This window comes from Cantharellus anzutake (assembly GCF_015039405.1).
Source record: "Cantharellus anzutake strain C23 chromosome Unknown EI90scaffold_17, whole genome shotgun sequence".
NCBI classification, from domain to species: domain Eukaryota; kingdom Fungi; phylum Basidiomycota; class Agaricomycetes; order Cantharellales; family Hydnaceae; genus Cantharellus; species Cantharellus anzutake.
In genome coordinates, this window is record NW_024066967.1 from 878,086 (window position 1) to 897,128 (window position 19,043).

Genomic DNA, 19,043 nt, shown 5'->3' on the forward strand with positions numbered 1-19,043 from the left:
ACCAATCCGCATCGGTGGCAGTTCTTTTCGAACCCTTCCGATGGGCGAGGAGACTGATGTGTCTGGCCGGATACCTGGAAACTGTACGGTAGCTGCTTTTATTAGTGATGCGAAGCCCCCAATTAACGTAAACTTGGGCAGCTCAAGGAGGCAACCCCCAAGATCCAGAATCATTATTGCCGTCTCCAAACATCGGTGACAGCCTCCTGGACGACTGGACCTTGCATCTCAACCAAGTTCAACCGCCTTCTCTATCCCTGACACCCGCCAACACGGCCACCAATCAACAGCCATACCACAACAACTTCTCAAATCCAGATTCCCTTCAAACTAGTAGGGTATTCCGTCCCACCCAGCTTTCCACTTCGGACACGATCCGGCAACCATCTTTAAAATTTCCTCTTTCCGGGGGCCTTCGAAATGACCTATCGGGTGATATTGGTGCGCTGGTTGAATCTCTTGGCACTGTACTCACTCATTTTCAGATTCCAAAGCAACCAAGGATCCTATGGCTAATGATACGCCCCTCGGACCACGGTTGCTGGCCCAGTCTGTTCCAAGGCCATTTTCACGATCGGACTCTAACGGCGTGATGGAAAGGAGCAGTCCCCGCACTCGGAGAACGTCTAACCCTAACCCCTCAAAAACTAAAGGACACCATTCGAGACGTCATTCCAGAACACATTCGGAGGTGCTTCGGGACGACACAAACGGTGCTCGCCAAGCAGCCTATCCGACATCTCATCGAATCAGTCTCCCTCTTACGCCTAAAGGAGTTACTGGTTTCAATCAAGTCGCAAGCCCGCCGACCTCGAGATCGACATCACTCCCTCGACTTAAACCGACAGCCAGCGATCGTCGAGCTGCTGCGGGTGCTCTTCCTGAACCATCCTCTATTCGCCCTGTTCCGCTCCCATCTTCCCTAAAGCATCCTCAACGTGCTTCCCCGCATATATCAGAAGATCAAATCTGGCATGCCATTGGCAAGAGGAAAGATAGAGTAGATCATGACAACACCGGCGGCCCGGCTGAGGTAGTTGATGCTGCACTTCCAAGAAGCATTCTCAAATCAACAACATCTACGCTGGGTTCCGCGAATGGTTAGATATTTCTTCCGTGATGGAATATTCCTAATACCTTGCGATTCAGAGGCAACATCATCTCGAAAATCAAAGCGGATAAGGCTATCTCTGACATCTCGGCCCACCACTAGCACGGAAGGCCGATCATCTTCTCCTCGCCCCTCCACGTCGCTTGCGAGCCATCTTCGCATATTGCATGAAGGTGAAAGCGCAAACAACCCACCCTCAGGCTCAACGGACAATGCTGGACAGCCCATTTCTTCCCCGAGCCAAACATCAGTCCCTCTCAGTGGGCGGGTGCCTGTCCCCCCACCGTCCGCATATGCACCATCGATGAGCTCCCGTCGAGGCGGACGTCGTGGGTCCATCTCGTCTCAAATATCAGCAAGAAGTTCTATTCCGATCCGGGCTTTCACGTCCCCTCACCCGCCATCCATAGCGGGCAGCCATAAAACGGAGTACCGTCTACGTGATCCGTATCTGGTCGTACATGGTGGGCGTAACTCACGTGGGAGAGACCTTGACACAATGAGTCGCTATTCGAGAGCTAATCGCAAGTGGTGGCGGACGCTTCCTCCACATGGGTGGTGTTTCTTTATTGGGTTCATCTTCCCGCCTGTTTGGTGGGTTGCTTCCTTTACGGACCCTCGGCACATCGTCGTTAGTAGAATGAAAGACAATGGTCTTATAGAGGAATGGAATGAGAGTGATAAAGGTGAGTGTTTCTTCATGTCGGAATGCCTCTCTAAAATCTGTCGCAGAGGCATTAACTTGGCGCTTCCGGTGCCGTTTGTCGAGCATTTTGACGTTGATTCTGTATATTCCCGTTGTCGTCTTAGCTATCGTATTTGGGCGTTAAAGACTCGTTATGATTTATTCACTATACGCTATCCTTTCCAATCTTTCCATATTCATTCCTTTCCCTGATTAATCGAGCACTTATACCTGCCTTGTCCTTCCTTCATCCCTCCATAATCCTCTTCGTGATACCATATACGAAAACTTATAATGGCATTGCACTTGCACTGAGCTCGAATGTCCAGGAATATGTCATCACTTGTCATTTGCAATGTCCAACACTGCAGAGTGTTGGGGTGAGTAAGATATATCATGCAGTCGGGGGAGAGTATGTGGTTGGAACAGCCGAGAAAAAGCGCAAGTACCGAGGACAAGTGCCACACGCAAAATCAAAAACAAACAAACAGACAGACAGACAGACAGACAGACAGACAAAGATACCTTGTACATACCACCCCTACATTTGCGCCACTGAATTGATCATCCCTGCGGAAAAGGTCGTTCCAGCAGCAGTAGTTCCACCACCCGAGCTTGATCCTTCTCCCTCGCCTGCTGCTAATCGAGCCACATCGGACTGCAATGCCATAGGGACAAATATGACCTTAGAATTGGAAGTCTTTGCCATTGACTGGAATGCTTCAAGCTGGCGGATTTGCATAGCGGCCGGCGAGGCGAGGATATCGGCAGCTTGGCGCATGAGACGCGCAGCGTCAACCTCCGCGCGTGCCGCAATGACCTTGGCTTCTCCCATGCGCTTTTGTTGTGCAGCGGATGAGAGAGAGGCGGATACTTCGGGGGAGAAGATGATATCCCTATTCGACACCAAGGGGGGAAAGATTATGTCATTGGGTCAAAAACAGGAGCTCTGAGATAAATCTGCTTACTTGATGAGTATTCCTTCAATAGTAACGCCCCACCTGTCGCCTATCTCTGACAATATGGAGTCAATTTCAAGAGCGATGGCCTCTCGCTCTACCACCACACTTTGAACGGTGCGTGCGCCGACAACGTGACGGAGAGTTGTTTGTGCACGTTCCACTAGGGCTTGACGGAGATCAGTAATCCCAAAGGCTGCTCGATATGGATCTGAACAAATGCATCAGCAAAAGGGGCTCGATCGAAAGGTTCCCTAGCAAAGTCTCACTTGTAATTTGGAAGTAAATGACAGAATCAATGTCAACGTTAACGTTGTCTCGCGTTATGACCGTCTGGCGCCCTGATCAAAAGGGTAAGTCTATGACAAGACGAGATACCCGAGAACTGGATAAACTTACCGATGCTTATGATTTGAATTTTGACGTCCACAACGCTTAATGATTCCGCACATGCATTCACATAAACGAGACCAGGATCCACGGCTAAGAGGAAAGTAGAATGAGATTCTGCCAAGGGGTAGGTGGTTTACTGAAACTCACCTTTGTAAAAATTACCAAAACGTGACACAAGTCCGACGGTGCCTATCCTGATGTGTTTAGGATTAGTCACTTGAGGGACAGATGAAAATATCATACCCTGTCGCACTTCGCGATATGGATTGGGCAAGGGGCAGCATGGCTGTACAGGAGTTCATTCAGTAGAGGCAGAAGATGATGAGCAAGTTGTCGTACAAAGGCGCCACAGAACCCGATGCACTCCCCAAGGGCACTTATGAGCGTCCCGTACACACCATGTTGAACGTTCTCAGCACCCAGATCTTGGGCGTGTGGTACCTATTCATATGAGGAAGTATAGCAACTTGAGTGGGTGGATCCAACAGAACACACTAACCTGCATGTCTTCTCTCCTGAGAGGCTGAATTGTGATCACTCTACTCGGATAGTGAGCCCTGCGTCTCAGTTGTGAAGCGTCGTCCGTTACCTCTGGGTTGGGTTAGGCTTGCGTGAACTACTTGACTGATCCATTTGGCGGCCTACTATAAAGTGGTAGTGCCTTGTGCTTCCTTGTTTGTGGTGACTGAGACTTACGACGGTCACCTGAGTCGTCGCTTGCGATGTTTGAACGTAGAGACTCTGGATGAGAAGAGGAGCGTTTGAGCTGAGTTGGAGAGCTGTTGGACATTCGAGCTGAGACTGGGTGTTCCTGGAGATAACAGTTGGGATTTATAGATTGATAACGGTTAAGAAGCGTTCACTGGAGACGCCCAAGGCCCGCAGCTCCAACAGCGGAAGGCGGTGCTTAGAATGGTTCTATTCAGTAAACTTTGAATTGCATTGTCACACGCTCAACACTGCCTTAATGCGCATGACGACGCAGTCTAGTGGGCTAGGCGATGACTCATCTAGGCGCGGACCTCTTTCACGTAAGCAATCGCACTGGAGGTGCTGCAAGATTGTGCGGAGAATCCCAGTGTAAAGCTTCTCTGAAGTGTTCGACAGCCCAACGACAGCCAATCGGATTCGTTCAAGTTTTCCGCAAGTCACATTGGCATCGGCGAGAACGCCGAAATGACGCATTGAATGCGACTTCTGCCGCCGGAGAATTTTCCATTTCCGGCAGACTACTCATTCCGTTCCGACGCAGAGCGGACACGAGTTGATCCGCAAACATACGGGATCCGGACATACGGGCGATGATGTCATATCGTGGACAGGTGTGTTGGATGTACAAAAACGCTGGAGGTGCCATCTACGAGGGGGTTCTTGGTTCAAGCTGCTTCCGACCTCTTCAAGGATCGAGCCTCAGTCCTTAGTCCATGGTACTACATCAACCTCGCGACTCCACTATTTCCCCTCGCGGCATATCCCATGCATACATTTATTAAATTTTGGAGCCAACCGTCTCCTTGCTCAGCTAGGGTATTTTATGTTGCTAAGCCTGCCCAACGGGGGGTTTTCCACAGGGGGTGTCACGGCCGTGCATTCCGGCCCGTTAGCCGCCCGTCCCGATGCCGCCTGAGCCCATTCCCGCTATGCGAGCGCAAGCGCGAGCCCTGGCCTCAGCCCTATCCTCCCTGAGGACTCCCTGCTCACTCCCCCGCTTGCCCCTAGGCTCCCCTGCACCTGGCCGACTCCCCCACAGCCACACCGACCTTCCCACCCTGAGTCCGCCTCCGGCACCATGACCAGTGCGACTCCTCTACCCCGCCACTTGGCTCCTACAGGGCCGCTACCATTCCCGCGCCCGACTCCGGCCCAACTCCGAGTCCAGCGCCACTATGATACCATCACCGCTATCGCGGCCCTATGCTCTTTCCTTTATTTATCTGTTATTGTTTGTTTTGACCCTCGGTCATTGCCAGCCGCTATGCGGCCAACCCCGCTCCTTATCCTTGTTTGCTTCCGGACCCTTCGGCCTTCGGCCCGGGTCCGCTTCCATTCATTTCTTCCTCCTATATATATCCTGTATACTACATTATAGTACTTTAGCTCTAATATCGATGTGACCACGACCCCTAAGTCCTGACCCCAACAAGGCAACCCCAGTGAGTCTGAAATGAGGGCCAAGAGACAGCTAGGGGCACAGCACTCCCTTTAGAGTTGCTGAGGCCAAATGCCCTACCCCCGGGCCTTGTCTGAGGCATCGCGGCCATTGCGGCCAATAGCGGCCCGCATCGGCGACCTTCGGTGCCGACCCCGGACCAGTGTCTAACAGGGGGGCCCAGTCTTGAACACATCACCACTTGGCTGCATATATGCAGTATATAAGGCTCTGGACACATGAAGTGGAGTGCATATATGCAGACTTGAACCCAGCCATCTCTGCTCTGTGGACGCGCAAAATGTTTGTTATTTAATGGAGGTATGAGATTAAAACTTGTGTGCGGTCGGTCTGAAAACGTGCTCTCTGTTTTTCTTTTGCACTTGGCACATTCCCTGGTGATGCTTCATCTTATGTGCTGTACCCACTGTCGGCCTTACACATACTGTGCTTTTGTCACGACCATGCATCCCGTCCCGTTAGCTGCCCGTCCCGATGCTGCCCGAGCCTATTCCCGCTGTGCGAGCGCGAGCGCGAGCCCGACCTCAGCCCTATCCTCCCTGAGGGCCCCCTGCTCACTCCCCCACTTGCCCCTAGGCTCCCCTACACTTGGCCGACTCCCCCACAGCCACACCGACCTCCCTGCCCCGAGTCCGCCTCTGGTACCGACCTAGCGTGACTCCGTGACATCGCCTACTCCGCCATGATACCATCGCCGCTATCGCGGCCCTACACCCCTTCGTTTATTTATCTGTTATTGTTTGTTTTGACCCTCGGTCATTGCCGGCCGCGGTGCGGCCAACCCCGCTCTTTGTTCCTATTTGCTTCCGGACCCTTCGGCCTTCGGCCGGTCCGCTTCTATTCATTTCACCTTCATATATATATCCTGTATACTACATTATAGTACCTTAGCTCTAATATCGACTTGACCACGACCCCAAGCCCTGACCCCAACAAGGCAGCCCCAGTAAGTTCGAAATGAGGGCCAAGAGACAACTAGGGGGCACAGCACTCCCTTTAGAGTTGCTGAGGCCAAATGCCCTACCCTCGGGCCTTGTCTGAGGCATCGCGGCCATCGCGGCCCTTAGCAGTCCGCATCGGCGACCTTCGGTGCCCGACCCTGGATCAGTATCTAACAGCTTTCTGAGGTTGCAGTCATGCTGATTCAGGTTTATTGCCGCTGCATTCCTGGATCGATTTCTTTGGATGAATTCTGTGCATGTTTTTCGTCTGCCTATGCTACAGGGCTCTGGCCCACTTTTACCTTGTCCTCTGCTGAAGACGTTTTTCCTTTGTTCTTCCTTAGTCTCATTCCTTTGGCCTGCAAGCTGTTTTTTTGTCGAAGTTTTTGCTGGTCTTCCTTGCTTCCAGTAAGCTTTTCAGTCTCACTGAGGGGGAGGTGTTGTGACCTTCAGTTACTCTCAGTGGGTGGGATCCCGATTGCTTATTCAGGTTTTTTCTAGGTTTCGTTATCTTTGGTTGTTTCCTTGTTCTTTGTAACCTCTGCTCTTCTCCCTCTTGTTCCTTGTTGTCCTTGTTTTTCATGTAAAACTCTTTCGAAACCAAGGTTTCTCACATCTAAAATCATCTGGGGAAAGATTCATGTCCGGGGAGATTTCTGTTATGGAGATACTCGGATTTTCAGGTGTAATGGATGTGTCTACAGCGAAAAGCGACTCAGTGGCAGGACCGAGTGCAGAGAAACAGAAGGATCAAGAGGGGACTATGTCGATCTTCAACAAAGATCCCAAAGATGGACTTGAGAAAATTCTGAAAGAGGCATCTTCAACCAAAGAAGTGCAAACTTGAAATACCCCCAGTTCAGGATGATGGAAAGAGACAGAAGTGACGGTCCTTCTTCCAGGATGCCAGTCTCAACCTCTCTGACGGTGACAAACCAGGAGGGAGCTCATCTGGGAGTTCATCCAAATCCTCTGACGATGCAAATGTTACCTTCGCTGGCACCAAAAGGTCGGATCATCACAGGAATTACTGAAACCTCCCCCTGGCAATGGGAACCAATAAGATTTGGGAACATTTCCTGGAACATAAGAAAAAGGCCTTACGAAGGCTCAAAGGACAGCTTAACAAGCCCCGATTCCTGGAGTCCCTCTGGGAATCAGTTTTGCTCAACAAATATGTCAACTTCAATAAGGTCCATGCAATCTGAGTCGATAGAGCCCCCGAAGAAGAAGTTGTTCACAAATCCAGACCCTTCAAGTTTATCTACGACCAGGCCGGATCTAAGAAGGCCATCCACAGGCAAGGGGCTTGGATCACAGCATTTGATGCCTATGCTGACGCCATCATTTACATCTACTCACACTGGAAAGGGGAATTATGAACCTACAAGGAATATATCCGTGACTCTTTCAAGAGTGGCAGACCCTTCAAAGAACAATCAGTCATCGATTTTGATGTCATGTTTTGAAAAAGACTGGCTGAGGATGCAAGACCTACCCTTGATGACATCGAGTTGTGCCACCCTTTCTTCTATGGAGGTGGAAGTGGAGCAAAGGGAGCAAAGGGAGCTTTTTGGAAGCAAGGTAAAGTCGACAGGGAAATTTGTAGACGTTTCAATGCAGGAATTCCCCACTTCAATTGCTGATACCGACATGTATGTGACAAGTGTGAGGGAGATCACCGAAGGTTGGCTTGCCCTACAAAAGATGTCAAAAGACAGAAAAGAATTGAAGAGTGGAAGGCCATGATAAGAAACCCACAATATCTCAGGGGATTTATTTGGGGAAAGGATGATCCAATCACTCCTTCCATAATGTCCACACTTTTTTGAGAACCTCTTCCATCAGTTCCTGTTGATGACTTTGTTCACATTTTGGTGTCTGAAATGATTGAGAAAAATCCAGAACTTTTCAAGATTGTAACGCCTGTGAAACCGGATAGGCTTGATGAATTGTTGCAGCATCACCCGAACCACAAGCTAGTAGAGTCAGTGGTGTTGGGCTTTTGATCGGGTTTTTGGCCATGTGTGCAGCCAGGATTACTGATTTCATCGAAGAAGGGGCATGACTGTTATGGAAATGGGAATTTCCCATTTTAGACTCTTATGGGTTCTGTATCATGTGATATGTAGAGTAATTAAGTTTAACCAATCAACAATTAACGAAAACCCGCTGCCACACTACCTGTTAAACAACATGTTAAACCATCTGTGAAACCACCTGTAAACCCCTATGTCCAACCCCCTTCCCTATTCCTGTGCCAGAATGGACGAAAATGGGCGCCTCTGGCCCCATTTTTGTAACAATGACAACCTGCGTCTAGTGGAGGAAAAGGACGAGGAGAAAAAGACATTTATGAGGTTGCAATGTGATGTCGAGATGTCGTTAGGTCATTATTCTCCATCATTCGGCTCATCTTTGCTACCAGGGATGGTTGTGCAGCCTTGTTTCATAGTGCCCAAGCCAGGATCGGCCAAATTTTGACTCGTCAACGATCACACCGCTGGAAGTTTTTCTTTGAATGCAGCGATTGCCCTGGAAGATGGGTCTTTTAGGCCTGACAACCTCCAAGATTTGGGAAAACAATTGCTTGCCTTTCACATGAGTTTTGGTCATTTGCTGGCATGGTTGTTTAAGTCAGATGCAAGCTTGGCTTATAGACTATTGCCATGCCATCCCAGGTAGCAAGCAAGACAGGTGACATTGATCGATGTTGAATATCATGTCAATCGGTGTTGTGTTTTTGGGAACTGTGCTTCAGGCACAATTTGGTGTACCTTCTACATGCTCATTCTTTGGATTGCCATTTATGAGAGGAGTATACCTGATCTTCTACATTACATTGATGACATATTTTCTTTCAACGCCCAGGAAGGACTTGAGCTCTATGCTCCTTATGAAGCTCAGTACCCAAGGAAGCAGGTGCTCTGCTTAGACTCTTCAATGAGCTTGGAATTCCCCATGAAAAGAAGAAGCAAGAATTCGGAAAACAGCTTACCATAATAGGCCTCCAGGTTTCCCTTGAGACAATGACAATTTCGATGCCCAACGATAAACGAAGGTCATTGATTGGAGATGTGGAAATGTTTTTAGTTGGGAATCTTTGTCATCATCCACTTCAAGAATGGCAGTGGCTGTTAGGCTATTGCAACTGGGCATTAAATGCTTACCCTCTTCTTAGACCTGCACTACAATCTTCATATGCTAAGATACAGGGTAAAAAACTGGCCTTGGCTCCTATTTGGCTGATCAAGTTGGTTGTTCAAGACTTGTCTTGGTTTATCCAATGGGTTGCAAGTTTGCTGGGAGTCAACTTCTTGGATGCCCATTCATGGCAAGAACAAGATGCAGATCTAGTCTTCTTGACTGATACTTTGAATGTTGGCCTGGCCTTTTGGTCCCTGACTCTGGACCTTGCGTTTGTTACATCAATCAAGGAGTCGGATCTCCGATATGGGGACACCTTTTTCAACAAAGTGTTAGCAGTAGCTTGGTGATTGAGTGGGCTGCTCACCTACCTGATAAACTGCAACGAATCCTGTTACGAACAGATTCGATGAATACGAATACTGTTGATATCTTTCACTCTCTGGCAGCACAACCGAACTACATGTTATTGCTTTTCAAGGTGGTTGAGACTATGATGGACTTTGGGTTAGATGTGTGAGTGGTCCACATTCAGGGTGACAAAAATACCGTTGCAGACACTTTATTGTGCCTACTTTTTGATACTGCCTGACATTTGCATCCTGGGCTCGACATTGCTCTATTCAAACCCCTGCGGGTCTCGCTGGGGGTTTTCCAGGAATGAATTCGCTCTTGAGTGTTAGGGCGCATCAGCCCAAGTGTGCCCCATGGACAATGGATCGTCTTTGTAATCAACAAGTGATTTATTTGTCAAATGCTCTAGATGCGTTGACAAGATCAGCGTATCAATCCAGTATCAATTCATACATCACCTTTTGTAATATCCATAACTGTGACATCGATCCAACTCCCAAGACAGTCAGTTTTTTCATTTGTTATATGGCGAAGCAGACTGGGAGATCTGGTAATCCTTTATCCATCCACACGATCATTTCGTACTTATCGGGAATTGTTCATCATCTCCAACCTTTCTATCTGGGAGCCCAAGCTGTCAGGAGGCATCTGCTTGTCGTTGGGGTCCTTCATGGTGCAGAACAAACAGATGGGGAACCGATCAGGCAGAAGTTACCAATTGAATCACAGCACCTCCATCTTCTAGTGGACCGTTATGCCGTTTCGATGGAGTTTGACGATCGGTTGTTCTTGGCAATTAGTTTCACTGCCTTCCATGGTCTTCTTCAGATTGGGGAATTGGTAGTCCTGGATGATACTTCGAAATTGAACTTTTGAAAACTCTCCCTACACCGCTCCGTGGAGTTTATACAATGTGATGCCATAAACACATACCAATTCTTACTGCCTGCACATAAGACCAATCCTCATTTTCACAGGAGTCTTGTAGTCATCCAGTCTCATCTGTTCCTGTTGGACCCACTCTATCGTTTCAAACAATACATTCAGAGTCATGATGTGCACTTTCCTTTTTTCCCTCATCTTTGGATTCATGGCAATGGTTCTTTACCATCCCAATCCTGGTTCTTGCAGAAGCTTCATGCTGTTCTTCCCAAGGACTTCTCCAGTCATTCTTTCCGTTCTGGAGGGGCTACACACTTAGCTTCATGAGGCATGCCTGAGTCTACGATCCAAGCACTTGGCTGCTGGTCTTCAGAGGTGTAGTGCTCTTACATTCAGAAGAATCCAGTGCTTTTGTGTGCACGGGCTTCTAACGCTACGTCTCTTTTCAATTCTTCTTAACCTCTTTGTCTTTTACTCCCTCTTTCTTTTTCACCACCATCCCTCCCCACCTCCTTTCTTCTACCTGGTTACCAGGTCATCTTCAATTTCAAGAGGTTCTGGCATTGGCCAGGACTGTTGCCACGCTATCCTGTTGCATCTCATCCAGCATGCACACAAGTAGAAAATAATGAAGTCTCCTTTGTATTACGATTCAAAAGTCACGTTCTAAGTCATGTTCTCTGGACAAATCTGCACCACATCAATCAATAAATAATATTGTCAATACAAATAACAAGTCACATGTAACAAGGTTAAAGTGTTCATCACTACGACTGTTGCAGTGCTGGTTTTCGGAGTAGATGATTGGAGATGAACACTTTAACCCCATTACATGTGATTTGTATTGACAATATTATTTATTGATTGATGCAGTGTGGATTTGTCCAGAGAAGGGGTGTTGTAGTTAGTTCTCTTCATTTTCTATTCAATCTGTGCTCCATATAGTGTCATGTGACTGCCAAGTCGCTCTTTACTGTTCTTACTACTGTAATAACACTAAACTGCTACTCAGACTGAGGTATCTGCTGAGATACAATAGGTTATGAGCCCTCTTCTCTGAAGAGTTTTTCGAAAAACACCGATTTTTCACATTTTTGACACACACTTTGAGTCCCTGTGTCCTCAAACTCGCTCTAACGCCTCAGTCGCTGCTCGCATTGCTTCGTCGCACATTCACGGGATACTACGCACTACGCACTACATTCTGCCACAGTTTCGTAACGATCGACGCATTTTCGACGCTGCTACACCGACTTCTTATCAGTTCAACTCTGCCACGTCACCTAGCACTCAGAATCGTTCTGAAATCACACAGAATGCTTATCCCACGTCGCCTAACCAGTTCCTTCACCCTCACGCTGATCGCTGGGCTCTCTCTGGCGCTACTCAACGTTTTTTGGGCCACAACTTTTTCTGGCTGTCTGGGCATCTCTACTTTGGATTGTGGCATTCATTTTCGCTCTCCTGGCGCCACTAGTGCTTGGATCAACTCCATTTTTGCACTCAGTATCGTTCGTTGGGCACTCTCGCTGCCCCTTCGATTTGACGCCGAGCGCTTCGTTCGTTTGCTCACCCCCACATCCCTGACATCCCTGACATCCCTGGACTCTCATTTACACTCTCTGGGGATCTACACCATGTCGATTGCCCCCAAACTCGGACATACTATACTTCGTATAACGTCCTCGCGGCTGTTGAAGTTTGGCGCTGAACGCTCCATTTCCTTGGCCCCCACATCTCAATTCATTCATATCAGCTCTATTGGGACCTATGCTGCATCATCCACCTTGGCTTTCGGGCAGAGTATACTTCGCATAGTACTCTCGCTCACATCTCAATTTGGTGTCGAGCGCTCCATTTCCTGGCTTGCCTCCACCATTTTGAAGTTCTACTGGGTCATTCCCTTCACACTCTGCCTCTCTTGTGTTACCAGGGGTGCACTTGAGATTATTTGCCAGCTTGTGAAGCAGGTCAAGTCTGACCTTTGCCTTAATGGCAACTTTTGTGATTCCAGGGGTTCACTTAAGGTGGAAAATAGCTGGTTAATAATGTGGCTAAGAGAAGTGTTTGGAACAAGGCAACACATCCCAAGTGACAAATGTCAGGAGTTTGCTGGGAATGCATGTGCCCTCTCCACCCCTGCTGACCTACCAGATTGTTGGATTGCAGACACAGGTGCCACTTCTCATATGACTCCTCATCGAGAGTGGTTTAAGACATATAGACCTTGCAAAGTCCCTGTTCGTCTTGCTGACAACAATGTGATATATGCAGCTGGTATTGGGTCCATTGTGTTTACTCCTATAGTTGATGGAGTTCCCTTACGCCAACTTGAGTTCTCAGATGTTCTCCATGTCCCCTTGCTGGCCAACAACCTCCTCTCAGTTCTCACTCTCACCAAGAAGAAGAATTTCGAGGTTAACATCAGGAAAGCCACTATGAGCTTCATGCTGAATTCACAGCTCCTATTCCAGGCATCAGTCTCAAATGACAACACTGCCCTATTGGATGGTGCTACTGTTGTTCAAGCAGCTCTGAGGACCACAGCCTCCTCACCTGATCTTTGGCATCGTCGTTTTTGCCATATTGGTCGAAATCGACTCAAGCAACTCATCTCTGGGAAATATGTAAAGGACCTCAACATTGGAACTTCCCCTCCCTCCTCCCTTCCTGACATCTGTGAACACTGCCTAGCAGGCAAGCAACATCGCTTCCCCTTTCCCCAGTCTGCCTCCAATCGTCGAACTAAGCCCTTGGAACTTGTCCACTCAGATGTCCATGGGCCAGTGTCATTTCCAACACCAGGGGGTCATAGGTACTGGGTGAGTTTTGTGGATGATTACACTCGCTATCGTGTAATCTACTTGCTCCAGAACAAGTCAGAGGTGTTTACTGCCTTCAAGGTGTACAAGGCCTTTGCTGAGAAGCAGACTGGATTTGCCATCAAGGCACTTAGGGATGACAAAGGGGGGAGTATATGAGCAAAGAGATGGATAATTATCTCAAGGAACATGGCATTATGAGGGAACACACCACTACTGCTACACCACAGCAGAATGGAGTGGCAGAACGTACTAATCGGATTCTTGATGAAGGGATCACTTCTATGCTCAATGAGTCATCACTTCCTGGTTCTTTCTGGGGAGATGCTCTAGGTGCCTTCCTTCATGTCCTAAATCGCTCTCCCTCCTCCTCACTTGAGGACATCACTCCCTATGAAGGCTGGTTCAATAGGAAGCCCTCTGTGTCCCATTTTCGTGTTTTTGGGTGCCAGGCCTATGTCCATGTGCAGAAGGACAAAAGGAAAAGTTTCCAATCAAAAACTTGTCGTGGAATCTTTATTGGGTATCCACCAGACTTCAAAGGTTGGAAGGTTTATGATCCATCTACTCAGAAAACAATTATCTCAAGAGATGTGATCTTTGATGAACAATCCATGCCTGGAAATAAATCTGGTAACCCTAACACTGCTTACACTCCTGTCCACTTGACACCAGTGCCAGAGTCAGGGGGAGATAACAAGGCCCACAATCGCTTCACTCCTCTAGCTGATAGTGACACCTTCACTTTATCCTCTGACACTGGACACCCTGTACCTCTCGCCAACCCTGCCCCTTCTCCATCTCCATCTCCACCACCTCCTCCATCTCCATCTCCTTCTCCTTCTCCACCCCCTGCACCACTTTCTTCTTCTGGGACCTCAAACTTGCGCAGAACTACTCGCTCCAATGCTGGAAAACCACCAGGTGAGTGGTGGAAGGTGCAACCAACTCCAACTCCTTCCCCACCTGTGAGCAAGTGGGAAGCCAGAGAGCCAACCCCTGGTGTCAACTCTGACTCTGAGGCTGATGCTGATGAACCAGAGGAGGACTCAGAAGATGAACTCGCTATGGCTGCTCTCTTTGCAAAGTCCAAGGTTAAGGGTTTGTCACAGGAAGAAATGGTTGAGTACTCGCTGGCCACTTCAATTGCTGAACCCAGATCTATGAAGGAGGCACAGAAACGAGATGATTGGCCACTGTGGAAGGAGGCTGCATTGAAGGAATACACTCAAATGTTAGCACACAGCACTTGGGATCTGGTTCCTCTTCCTAGGGGTCGAAAATCTGTTGGTTCAAAGTGGGTCTTCAAAATTAAGCACAATGCAGATGGCTCTATCGAGAGATACAAGGCCAGAATCGTAGCACAGGGCTTTTCACAGAAACCCCATCTCGACTACACAGAGACCTTTGCCCCTGTTGCTAAATTCGCCTCTCTCAGAACCATTCTTGCCATAGCTGCAATTGAGGACTTGGAGGTTCATCATATGGATGTCTCCTCAGCCTTTCTCAATGGGGATTTGGATGAAGATATATACATGGTTCAGCCTGAGGGATTTGTGGAACCTGGGAAGGAGCATATGGTTTGTCGTCTCAGGAAGTCTCTTTATGGCCTTAAACAGAGCCCTCGCCAATGGTACCAAAAGCTCCATGAGACATTCCTGGATCTGGGCTTCAAGAGGTGCCCCAGTGACAACTCTATCTGGGTTTGGGCCAAAGACCATGTCAAGGTGATAATTCCAGTTTATGTAGATGATATCACTCTAGCCTGTAACGATTTGGCTGCTTTGACTGCCCTCAAAGATCAGCTCAAGGCTAAGTTTGAAATGCGAGATCTGGGGGAGTTAAACTACATCCTAGGCCTAGAAGTTCATCGAAATCGCCCAAAACGGACAATCTGGCTCTCTCAGCACAAACACACCCTTGACATCCTGCAACGCTTCCACCATGAGCATTGCAGACCAGTTGTTACTCCCCTTGATCCTGACATCACCCTTTCCAAAATCGAGGATATGCCACAAGAAGAAAAGGACTTTATGCAGAGTGTCCCATACTTGAGTGCAGTTGGCAGCCTCATGTATCTAGCAATTGGGACCAGGCCTGACATAGCCTATGCTGTTAGCCTTTTAAGTCGTTTCAACTCCTGCCCAGGAAAGGTCCACTGGAATGCAGTTCAAAGAGTCTTCAGGTATCTCAAGGGGACTTCAGATTTTCGCCTTGAGTTGGGGGCATCACCTTCTGGGGGAGTTACACTCTCAGTTTTCTCTGACTCAGACTATGCTGGGGATGCCACAAAAGCACTGTCCACTACAGGATATGTGTCTTTCATTGGCTCCTCTTGTGTCAGTTGGTCTAGTAGGAGACAAGATGTCGTTGCCAAGTCTACCACTGAAGCAGAACTTTATGCTGCAAATGCAGGAGCCTCAGATGGTACTTGGGCAACACACTTGCTTGAAGAACTTGGATACCCCCAAGGCACATCATTCCCTCTATACATGGACAACCAATCCTCTATCAAAGTTGCCAAAAACCCAGAGCATCATGGGAGAATGAAGCACATAGAGACCAAGTACTACTGGATTAGGGATCAGGTTGACTTAGGGAGATTGGAGATCAAATGGGTGGCTTCCAGGGACAACTGTGCAGACATTTTTACAAAGGCTCTCTCTAGAGACCTTCATCAACACCAATGCTCCTTATTGGGGCTCAAAAAGCTGGAGCTGGATTGAGGGGGAGTGTTGTAGTTAGTTCTCTTCATTTTCTATTCAATCTGTGCTCCATATAGTGTCATGTGACTGCCAAGTCGCTCTTTACTGTTCTTACTACTGTAATAACACTAAACTGCTACTCAGACTGAGGTATCTGCTGAGATACAATAAGGGGACTTAGAAGGTGACTTTTGAATCGTAATACAAAGGAGACTTCATTATTTTCTAACATTTTGCACATCCACGGAGCGGAGACAGCTGGGTTTGAGTCTGGGAACCACCTGTCAGGGACAGCTCCGAAAGCGGTGAGGTCCTGGTGTGCAGGACTCGGTGGGATGAATAGCAGCTATGCATAGCGGCAATCCCATCGTGGGGTGAGCGTCCCCGACCACTTAGTCTGAAGTGGGAATGTGAGAAGAAGGCTACTTCTTCGGTTCCCACTCCAGCTGTTATTATATACATGTGGGGTTGATCATGTGGGGTGCGCCACGTCACCCTCGTGCACAGCCATGCCTCTCCAGGTGTCTCTGTGGGAGATCCCAAGAGGGTCCGTTGCAGGCACAGGGTGAGCATGGTGGCAATGATGGCGATATAGGGATGGTAAGATACAGGAGGGGAAATGGGCGTGCACCCCAGTGATACATTGAACAGCGGGAAAGGTGGTCCATGTAAGAGAGAGAAAGAAAGAAAGAAGAAAGGGAGAAGAAGGAAAGAGGAAAGAAGGAAGGGGCGGTGCAGAGCGGGGGTTGGGCAGGGCATGTCAGGGCATGCCCTGACATCACCCCCTCCTTAAGCTGCTTCACCTCGAAGTGGCTGGGCGGTCTTCTCTTTCTCTCCCTGGGGCATGAGGGTGTGTCCAATGGAAATCCTCCACTAGGTCGGGGGCGTGGGTCAGGTGGTCACGCATGAGCCACTGGTTCTCTGAGTTTGGCCAGCCTGTATACTTTACCAAGTACCAGAGTTTTCGGCACTGCCATCTGGAGTCTAGAATTTTTTCAACCTCATATTCCTCTTCTCTGTCTACGAGGTCTGGGCCTGGGTGGGGGTCGGCGGGGTGTTCCGTGATCTCGTCGGGGCGGTGCAGCCTGATGTTCGTCACGGACACAACCAGGTGGATTCCCTTCTGTCGTGCAGTGAGTCGGAGTTTGACGGTGGCAGGGGAGACGACTTTGGTGATCCTGAAGGGGCCGATCCACTTGTGGTCTAGCTTCTTGGTCAGATGGTCAGTTGTGTAGTTCTGGGTGCTAAGCCAGACCTGGTCACCTTCTTGGTATGTAGGGGCTGCCCTGTGATTGCGGTTGTAGTAGCAGGCCATCTCATCCGCCACATGCTCCAGCGCCGCCTTTGCCTCCTCTTGCATTTTCATCATTCTTGAGGAGAACACATCTGCGGCCTCCACCTCAGACGTGTGTGTGGGCTCTGTCCCCATCCTGGGGTGTTGCCTGGTGTCGAGCTCGAAGGGGGTTTGGTGGGTAGTGGAGTGGATGCGGTTGTTGTAGGTGAACTCCGCTAGCGGGAGCCAGTCCGCCCAGTCGTCTTGGCGGTGGTGACAAACACTCGAAGGTAGGCTTCTATCTCCTGGTTTACCTGCTCGGTTTGTCCATCCATCTGTGGGTGGTAGGGTGTTGAGGGGGTGAGCTTGACTCTGAGGAGGTCTGTGAGTTCCTTCGAGAAGCGGGAGATGAAGGCGCTTCCTCTATCGCTGAGGATCTCTTCGGGTAGGCCATGGTGTCTCCAGACGTGTTTGAGGAAGAGCCACGTGATTCCTGCTGAGTCCACTGTTGTCACTGTAGGGACCGTGTGGATGCACTTGAACAGGCAGTCCACTACAACGAGAATGGCATTGTATCCCTTCGACTCAGGAAGCTCCCCTACCATGTCGACAGAGATCACTTGCCAGCAGTGAGTGGGGACCTTGTTTGGGATGAGCTTTCCAACCTTACGGGAGGGGAAGGACTTGACGCGGTTACAGGTGTCGCACCTGTGCACATACCGTCCTACATACTCCGCCATCCGGGGCCACCAGTATATTGTAGTCTGAAAAAGAGGCCACACAAGGATTCGAACCTAGGACCATCCAACATATATTTGAAGGTGTTAACCACTACACCATATGGCCAGTAGCCATAGGCCTGTTCTCTAGGAGCAGATGGTCTGACCACAACACAGTAGTCATGGGAGACGAGTTCCAGGGTCTTCCATCACCCTGGGTGCCCCGTCGCCCATGCATCATGGTGTAACCGCACCAGGTCGTGGCAGAGCTGCAGGTCCTTGGGGACATATATTCTTCCCTGTATAGGACTAGCTCCCCTTGTTTCTCCCATTCATCTGACCTAACCATCCCTTCTCCTAGTTCTCACATCGCCTTCACCACACTCTCATCCAGGTCCCTTGCTCCGTGGATCCTCTCGAGGATAGTCATCTCTTCTCCCTCTATGGAGATCACCTCCATCGTGCGGGTTTCAAACCAAGTTGGTTGGAGTGTCAGCCCCTCGTTGTCATCCTTACCCCTTGGGTGGTCAGCACGGTGCGAGAGTGCGTCCGGTTTCCCCATGAGCTTTCCTGGGCAGTGGATGAGGGTAAAGTGGAACTGAGAGAGGAAGAGTGACCACTGTGCTTGGCGCCGGTTCAGGCGCTGCACGGTGCAGAAGTACCCTAGATTACGGTGGTCGGTGTAGACATCGACCTTCTCCTCTGCCCCTTGCAGGAAATGTCACCATTCCTCGAGGGCATGCACTATCGTGAGCATCTCCTTGTCATACACCTCGTAGTTGCGTTCCACATCTGTGAAGCTTTTTGACATGAAGGCCACCGGGTGGAATTCTCCATCCATCTGGAGCTGAGAGAGGACGGCACCAGTTGCGAAGTTGGAAG

At 49.2% G+C, this 19,043-nt stretch overlaps 3 protein-coding genes and 1 non-coding gene across 4 annotated transcripts; 2 read left to right on the top strand and 2 right to left on the bottom strand.

Moving 5' to 3' along the window:
• Positions 1-40: 40 nt before the first annotated feature.
• Positions 41-1,105, top strand: EI90DRAFT_3015431 (uncharacterized protein; the record flags this gene model as incomplete). The annotated part of the gene is made up of 3 exons (XM_039056896.1): positions 41-83; positions 142-441; positions 486-1,105. The coding sequence occupies 3 exons, from the start codon at positions 41-43 to the stop codon at positions 1,103-1,105; spliced, it is 963 nt and encodes a 320-aa protein (XP_038917578.1).
• Positions 977-2,153, top strand: EI90DRAFT_3052427 (uncharacterized protein). Its single transcript, XM_039059939.1, has 2 exons — positions 977-1,100; positions 1,150-2,153. Exon 2 carries the CDS (start codon positions 1,416-1,418, stop codon positions 2,007-2,009), a length of 594 nt encoding a protein of 197 aa, XP_038917579.1. The 5' UTR covers positions 977-1,100; positions 1,150-1,415; the 3' UTR covers positions 2,010-2,153.
• Positions 2,154-2,337: 184 nt separating this feature from the next.
• Positions 2,338-3,938, bottom strand: EI90DRAFT_3145226 (uncharacterized protein; the record flags this gene model as incomplete). Its single annotated transcript, XM_039065247.1, has 8 exons — positions 2,338-2,692; positions 2,765-2,966; positions 3,025-3,096; positions 3,155-3,262; positions 3,392-3,434; positions 3,488-3,589; positions 3,648-3,739; positions 3,845-3,938. The coding sequence occupies 8 exons, from the start codon at positions 3,936-3,938 to the stop codon at positions 2,338-2,340; spliced, it is 1,068 nt and encodes a 355-aa protein (XP_038917580.1).
• A 14,277-nt stretch (positions 3,939-18,215) lies between these two features.
• On the bottom strand, positions 18,216-18,288 carry EI90DRAFT_t115. Its single transcript has one exon. It is a non-coding gene; the product is annotated as a tRNA-OTHER (tRNA).
• Between the last annotated feature and the right edge of the window lie 755 nt (positions 18,289-19,043).

What these genes read in the sequence shown, in the direction of transcription:
- EI90DRAFT_3052427 (XM_039059939.1), top strand. Translation starts at nt 1,416, where the DNA reads ATGAGCTCCCGTCGAGGCGGACGTCGTGGGTCCATCTCGTCTCAAATA.